The 8,639-nt window shown below is 40.8% G+C and overlaps 1 protein-coding gene across 1 annotated transcript; it reads right to left on the reverse strand.

The window, feature by feature from the left end:
• Nucleotides 1–304: 304 nt before the first annotated feature.
• Cenpw (centromere protein W) lies at nt 305–4,327 on the reverse strand. Its single transcript, XM_055599437.1, has 3 exons — nt 4,094–4,327; nt 2,430–2,543; nt 305–1,127 (listed from the first exon to the last, which is right to left on the reverse strand). The coding sequence occupies exons 1-3, from the start codon at nt 4,211–4,213 to the stop codon at nt 1,101–1,103; spliced, it is 261 nt and encodes an 86-aa protein (XP_055455412.1). The 5' UTR covers nt 4,214–4,327; the 3' UTR covers nt 305–1,100.
• Nucleotides 4,328–8,639: the final 4,312 nt, after the last annotated feature.

The raw sequence follows: 8,639 nt of genomic DNA on the forward strand, positions 1-8,639 counted from the left end.
TCAAGAAAACTTGCTTATAAGCTTCCCACTATATGTCAGTTTGTAATAAAACCCCAACATAAACAAAAGCCACTGTGCAATGTGCACAATGTAAATTAAAACCACACATTCCTGTCAGAACAGCTAAAATTTTTAAAATTAAAATAACAAAACTAAACATGTACCAGAAGGCAAACAAAATTACTTTCATACACTTTTTGTGAAAATGTAAATTAGTATAATCACTCTATAATAGTTAGTTTGTTTTTTGAAGTTAAATATATATTTGCCATTTGACCCATCAATCAAACTTCTAGGCCTTTTTCCCAGAAAAAAAAATGAAAACTCATACACATTAAGAAAAACCTGTTTACAACCATTCATAAAATTTTATTTATAATAACCCCCAAATTAGACATATCAAAATGTTCCTCAATAAGCAGCTATACAAAATTTGGTGCATCCACACCATGCAGCACCAAACACATGCAATGACTTGAAGAGAACACAAGGATATTACTGCATAACATAGAGTCTCCACAGGTTGTTTCTTACAAGCTTCCATTTATATACCATTCTCGTAATTATAGAGGTGGAGAAGAGTCGGTTAGGGTGGCAGTCTGGTAGAAGATGTGGCAGCTGAATGAGTGTAAGAGACCCAAGAAGATCTCTGTGGAACTGAAATGCTGCTGTGGGAAAATGTCTTATCTACTAGATTCCAGTATGTGAAGAAAGCAGGTTAGTTTGCTTCAAAACTTCTTGTTGTGCTTTACATAGGGAAACAGGTTTGTAAGATCTTTAGCTGATGCTTACAATCTTCTAAGTGAGAAATGTTACTGTTACTATTAGTGTAGCACAAAACTAAACAGAAATACTTTGTGAATACAGCCGAAGTTGAGTGTTTCATGCAGTGCGATGTGGTGCACGAGAGCAGCAACACAGAAGGGAGCTGAGAAGCCGTTAATGAATGAACATGAAGCCTTTAAAAAGTAAACTGTACACACTGCACATCTAGGCAATGTTTTAACGAGCCACAATATGAACTGATACATACGATGTGCTTTTATGATCTGTTCCCAATTAAATTAACACACATGTCACTCTTAAACACATGTTGACCTCTAACCTCTGCTCTTCTTCAGAATTACCTGTAAGAAAGGACATGAAGATACATGTTATACCTATGGAACATCTGTCATGATTACTGATCTGCAATGTAGGGGCCCTGGATTTCTCTAATGTGGTAAACTTCTCTCAATAAATGTGAAACATCCCTAGACTACCAAACCTCATTTTAGAGTCACTTTCATTCACAAACCTTGCCACTTAAAAGCTGAAAGTGTCAAAACTGTTGATTTCAAACTAGGTTTTAGATGTTGTGTCGTATGCTGTCCCCAAGCCCCTGACTGCCAACAAATTAATGATCTAGAGTATTAAAAACTGTCCTTAAACTCAAAGCACCTCTAAAGCAGTATCAGGTGGTATAAACTCACCACAGTGTAAAATGTTTCACAATTTAGCTGGAATTATATCAACTGGCGGTTAAGACTGGTGATCTCATATTGAATAACTTGCTTCACACACAATATTCAAAACATAAAATGTTGAAAAATAAGAAAAAAGGAAATATTCAGTTGCAAAAAGGCTGGGAGGATAAAACCTAAATTAGCTCCAAAAAAAAAAATAAACAAAAATAAAAATAAATGTTTAAAAGAATTTAGCTACAACAGTTTAAAAAAGAAAAATGGACCTCAGGTCCCATGGGCTAGCTGAGCAGATAGAGACACTGACTGTTAAGGCTGACGACCTGAGTTTGAATCCACGTCGTGGAGAGGACCAGCTGCCAAAAGTTGCCCTGATCTGCACAGGTACGCTGTGACAAGGGCACATGCAGACATGTGTACACACACATGCAAGCACACACATGCAGGCACACAATAAAGGCAATAAAAATGTAGAGAAAACAAAGGTCTAAATGTGAAACACTCACATATATTTCTTATGCTCTAATTCATTGCATTGTTTTCAAGAAAGTACTCATTTAGTAGTTGTGATGTTTCTCACTGAAGAGCATTGAGAAGCCTCATAAAGATGGCAGCGCATGCACAAAATGCAGGTCTGTAACCCAGGCCAACACTTCTCTGAGCAAAGAGACATTAATACAGGTACTATAAAAGAAAATGTCATGAGCTTAAACAAATTTACAAAATGCTGAGCATTTTATGTCTTTAAATGCAGCTCCAAAGCATTCTTAAACAAAGTTCAGCAACATTCCTCACTGGTTCACCTCTTCTAGTCTTTCCTAATTTTATCAAACTATGATTCAACTGTTCTTGTACAATCTTAGTTTACAGGTATTTTGAAATTAAAATCTTTAAACAGACAACGATGATACCTATAGTAGTATTTTTAAGACTAACCCTTGCTTAAAAAGAGAATTTATAGTTTACCTTGGCTGCAGCCAGTACATGATCCCATTTGATAACTCCAGATTTATTCTCACAAGCATTTGTCCTGGACTCTTCTGCCAACCGATGAACAAAGAGTATGCAATTCAGATGAATCTTTAAAAGCAAAGCATCATTAGATAGTTAACCACTATAATTATATATAAAATATCATTAGATGACTTATAAATATTATATGTGCATGTGTATATAAATATATCTATTAATGAACCTTTTTAACACAAATGATGCATCTTTAGGAAATTTATTACAACTTCCTAGTCCATAGCTTCTTACAGGTGTGTTAGTTAAAAGGTATCTTTCACGATTTTCTTTATTTTAATACTTATATCAGGCACAAGTATTCCAAGAAATACCCTGACTCAGAAGCTTTAAGGCATTGTGCCAAACATAGAGAAGACAAAAGGCCCGTGATCCAATTCTAAATGGGACTAAATGGGACAACCACCCCCTAAGACTCCACACTGCGGGCAGACACCATCAAGAAATGAATCACCAGGAACGGTATTAACATTTCAATAACGGGCATGGCATTCAGAAAAAAGAGCAAGACCTACTGCTTTAAACAGGAAGAACCTTATGGATGACATGGAATACTTTATTGGGTAAGATTATAAAATTAATGGAGAGCAGAAAGCTGTGAGCAAAGAAATGGCATAAGGACCAGACAGGAACTGTTTAGCAAAAGCCAGATGAACAGCTGGAAGCAACAAATGGCCAGTGGAACTTCCCTTCTCCCACTGTTACAAGATAGGTTTCTTTCCCCTGCCACCCACAGGGCTCCACCAGAGAGACCATATTATCCACTGCTCACTCCAGGACAGAGAACAGGAATCTAAGCTGGCCTGTCAACCCCTTGAATTTGCTAGTGGACTCCTGGGTATTCCTCATCAGGTGGGTTTTCCTCTCTAACAGGCTCCAGTGAAAACAGAGGGAAGCTGAACTCACTGCGGCTGCTTCAACCGCTACCACAGAGTCAGGAGTGGGAAAAACAAAACAGCAACCTTGCCTTTTCTAATAGAATATGAGAAAGGAAAAGAACAAATGACAGAAGTATTGCCCCCCCCATAGGGGAGGGGCTGTATTTTGGCTCTACACACACACACACACACAAACACACACACACACACACACACACAAACAAAAAAAAAAAAAACAAGCACAAATAGAATTTACTTCAAAGCAGAACAGTCAGTTGTTTCAATTACTGAAAAGCATTATATGCATTATATTCCGGGTAAATAGGAACCTGATAAGTGACAGCCTTGAAAGGTTAAACTCTTGAAGAGGGTTCGATCATCTGTCTAGGAAGATGAATCCACAGCCACATGATCCCTTTTGAATGCCACGCCTTTAGAAAGGGAACCAGTGCAGCAGCCATAGAGCAATGTGTTCGATGACAACAGAAGGAGCTGGGGAGGCCAAATCTGTACTCAGACCGTTTACCTTCCAGACCCTGCCCAAGTAAACTCATCACAAGGCCGGGCAGTCTGGGAAGCAGTAAGAAGCGCGGCTCCTGCTGGAGCCAACCTTCCCTCCCACACACTGGCTCTATCTACCTCCCCAGGGCTTCCGCGTCCCCCGGGTGGGACAAGGCTGGGACGCCGCCGGTCCGGGCGAAAAGAGACAGGCGTGGCAGGACTCACCAGGAGGTCGCTGCACCGCTCCAGGCGGAGGTGCGGCTTCCTCTGCTTGACGGTGCCCTTGAGGAAGCCGCGGGGCGCCTTGCGCTTCACCCGCTTCGAGACCGTGGCGGAGTACGCCATCTTCGCGGCCGAGCGCGCGTCCCTCAACTCGGGCTTCCGCGACAGCTGGACCGCTCACCTGCAGAGGCGCCGAGGGCGACGCTGCCAGCTCGCACACCGCTCCCTTCCCCAGGCCCCAGCGCCCTAGGTTTGAATCTGCCGCCAGTCGGCGCGTCGGCGCGCGGCAGTGACGTCACCCGCAAGCCACGCCCACAGCACCGGAAGCGCAGGCTGAAGGGACTCCCTGGGCCGAGAGTGTGTTTCTACCTTGTCCACTCCTTAAAGGGCTCAGGCTTGTTTTGCTCACTTTCTGTTTACAGTTCTCAGTGGAGTTGTACTTGGACTCTTGTTTCCAGAGAGAGGGGATGGGAAATTGTGAGATTAGTGGATAAGCCCATTAAGAGCCTCCTGTGCTAGGCAGGCTCTCAGTCAAGCAACTGGATTCCAATGGACTAGACAGTAAATGAAAGAAGTCTGTATTTTATCAGGATTCCTTAGGAATTTAGGCCTTACTAGCGCAGCCTGGTTTTCTGATAGTAACAGCAAGCAACAAAAACACACTCTTATATAATTGCATTTCGTTCTGCATAAGATTTATTTTCCTTCACATCAGATTCTCTTCACAAATGGCCTCCCTTTAAGGCTCCCTTCCTTAATGTCCCTATAACTTTCAAACATACTTTTTTATTGCTTTACTGAAAATAGAATTCTTTCATAAAATATATAGTCATAAAATTTTCTGACTGCTCCAAGATCCTCCCCACTTCCCTGCCTACTCAAATGCACACCATTTCTGTCTCCTTAGAAAACAAACAGGAATCCAAAGAATAGTAATAAAAACGATATAAAAAACAAAAGCAAATTAGAAGAGAGCAAAACAAACAGAAGAAAAAGCCAAGGAAAAACACAAGAAAGCAGATAGATCCAGAAACACATTCACACACAGAAATCCAATAAAAACACAAAAGCAGAAGCCATAATATGTATTCTAAGGACCAGTAAGGTTAAAATAAAAATACCCTGACAAAACATTATGAGACAAAGAACCTCCAAAAATGCTACTGAGTTCTTGTTGTGTTGGCTGGCTTTGCCTGGCCTGGTGCATGCCCTTAAGAGTGGTTTGAACCTGCAGTGGAGAAATTAGAGAAAACAAAAGCTACCAGTTGGAGACAGCTTCCTGGGTTAGGGATAGGGGCTTGTGACCACTTACTTCTACTCTCAGTGGTGGGAGCCCAACCGGCACATACACATGCTGGCCCTCGCATTCTGCAACAATCTCTCTGAGTTCATATGCACAGTACCCCTGCTCTGTTTTTTTATATATGAACTCATCCAGAATAATTTTTAAATGAATCTAAAATGTCAGCTGATTTTCTCCTCTGACTTTAAGGTATCCGCTCTCAGTTCACAGTCCTCTTAAAAGTTCTTAAATGTCACATGACCAAAATTAGCTCTTGATCTCCCCCAAGGCTTCAGTCATTTTTCACCCTACAGATGATGGTGCTTCCATCTTTGCAAAGACTAATACAAAAATCTCATGATCTGCTTTGCCTACTTTTCTTGCCACACCTTCCACTCAATTTCTTCAAACAGATCAACTCTGATTAACAGTAGAAAACTCTCCCCACTTCTGCTGCTATCACTCTTGACCATATTGCCATTATGTCTCATCTATGTTATTAGAACACCTCCAGACTGTGCCTCAACATGTTTCTATTCATTGTAAGCTAAAAGTGATTTTTAAGCCATATGACTTCATTCTTCCCCGCAATGCCTTCCTTTAGCTTCAAAAGGAAAAAAAGAGAAATGGCGTTTCTAGATTGATTTATCTCAACCAAGAAATCATAAGCAATGTTATAATAATTTAAAAAAAACAAAGACCAAATTATCCACGTACAAAATCGATTTGCAAATCAAGAAGTTAAAGTTTGATTAAATACCAAATTAATATGTTGTCAAGTTGAAAGAGTAGATTTTGTCACTGGGAGAAGCAAAGAAAATGGGGGTAAAGAAAGGCAACTTATTTTGAGCAACTTTTAATTGGGTCTTGTCTTTATATTATTGGAAAACATTTAGATTGGTGGTGAAGATTTATTTCTTCATTCTTTAAGCTGTAGGTGATTCGTTTGTACAAGGCTATCAGGAGAGAAGAATCAATAATCAGTGAGTCAGCTGAAGTCCCAGGATTGCACACTTGGAATGTGCCATCTTTTAAGCACATTTTGTTGCTGCTGGTATAGTTAGCTTGTAATATTGACAAGAGACTTAGATCATGTAAGGCAGCACAGATTAAAACCAACATCCTGAAAATACCATTTCACCCTTAGAAAATAGGAGTCCCAATTTGGACTTTTAACACAACATTCTTTTTTTTTTTTTTTTAAACATCTTCACTGCATGCCACTCCCCACACCTCCTCCCCGCCCCCATTACTCTTCAGAAAAGGGCAGGCATCCCAAAGATATCAACCAGCCATGGCATATAAAGTTGCAATAATCCTAGGCACCTGCTGTCCTATTAAGGCTGGACAAGGCAACCCAGTAGGAGGAAAGGGTCCCAAAAGCAGGGAACAGAGTCAGAAACAGCCCTGCTCTTAGGAGTCCTACATGAATAACCAAGCTACACAGCTGTTATATATTTACAGTGGGCCTAGGTTAGTGTCATGCAGGCTCCCTGGTTTTCAGTTCAATATCTGTGAGCTTCTATGAACCCAGGTTAGTAGAAGGTGGGTTTTCTAAAAACATTCTTTATATAAAAGTTAAAGACTGGGAAATCTTTATCTGTGAGGGAAAATACTGCCTGCCAAATGTGATTTCTAGGGCTCACAGGGAAGTTTTGTTCTTTCTTCTAACCAAACTGCAGCTACCTTAACTTTTTTAAAATTTTATTTGTTATATTAATTACAGTTTATTCACTTTGTATCCCGGCTGTAGCCCCCTCCCTCATTCCCTCCCAATTCCACCATCCCACCCTCAACTCCTCCTATGCCCCTCTCCAAATCCACTGATAGGGAAGGTCCTCCTCCCCTTCCATCTGACCCTAGCCTATCAGGTCTCATCAGGACCTTCTATCTTCACATCTGTGAGGCCTTCTCTGTGGAACCCTAAATAAACACACTTAATACATACTTATAATGACTCCCTGGTAATGGGCTTTTTTTCTCTAATGGTGACACAGATTAGACCAAATTAAGGCCAGATTAGACCAAATTAAAAGCAGATTCACTAGGTGCTGCCCCTGGTCAGATCCATCAGTCCGAAGGAGCAGGGCTGAGTGAGTCTTGTGCCTGTACTATGGTAGGGGAAGTTTTATAGACTGTAGGCTAAGCGTGATGACGTGTAAGCCACAGGCTGGTCTTGTGCCCAAGTATGGTCAAGAGCTGAGCACTTAGGCGGGGATTTGTGGGGCAGCATCAGGAGGAGGAGGTTGTGACAGCTACCAGCAATGTGGAACGAGGCTCTGGGTGTCTCTCCTTTGTTCAGAGGTTGCTCAGTGTGGGCGGGGTTGGGGTAAAGGGGGCAGATGGGGTTTCCTAGCTTCTGCAGGGTTGAGCAGGGCTTCCATCCAAACACAACTTAACAAATGACTCTTCTCCACCTGTGTTAGCTTTCCTGATACCTGATACTCTAAAACCTTGTAACTCCCCAAACCTAATCCCTAGACCGAATCCCCAGTCTGATGTGGGGACAGAGGAGAGCTTTGGGAAGTAATTATACCTAGACGACATCATTCCTATGGTCGAGATGAGTGTGGTTACCAAAGAGGCCTAGGAAAGTTGTCTTTGCTTTCATTCACACAAAGTAAAGACAAAACTATAAGACATCATCTGGGCATCAGAAGAGGAAACCACCAGAATTTAAACCTCCTAGCATGATCTCTGACTTCTCAGCCTCTAGAATAATGAGTATTAATTTCTGTTGTTTATAAGACAGCTGGTATATGCTATCTTGTGATAGTAGTCGCACTAAGTCAATTCCTTTAGATACACCTGAAAGACAATTAAAACATCAAACTCAGTCCCCCATCAGGAATCTGAATTCACAATTCCCTCTTCCAAGAGACTTTGGCCCATTTTCCCACTTATGTTCTTTTATAGTTCTTCTGACAGAAGAGAGAAATTCTAATTAATATAGGAATTCTGCATTTGCATTCACACGTATGCCTAGAAATACACATACCCAAACCCATATGCATACAGTCATGTGTAGAAACTGATACCTCTTCCTGGTTCTGTGGTCAGTGGCATAATATTGGTACCTTGAAGTTGATCATAGTACACATGTTTAGATCGTAGACATTTGGCTAATTCTATAAATTAGGCATCTAATTGCATTTTTCTGAAAGAAGTTATTAAACAATTTCCAAGGTAAGTGACATGAATTCTACTTGCTCAAACTCCATGATTTATTTTCCTCTTTAAATGGAATTGGAAGCAATGCTTAAGAAA

This window comes from Psammomys obesus, unplaced genomic scaffold (genome assembly GCF_907164565.1).
Source record: "Psammomys obesus unplaced genomic scaffold, mPsaObe1.curated_primary_1811, whole genome shotgun sequence".
Classification (NCBI taxonomy): domain Eukaryota; kingdom Metazoa; phylum Chordata; class Mammalia; order Rodentia; family Muridae; genus Psammomys; species Psammomys obesus.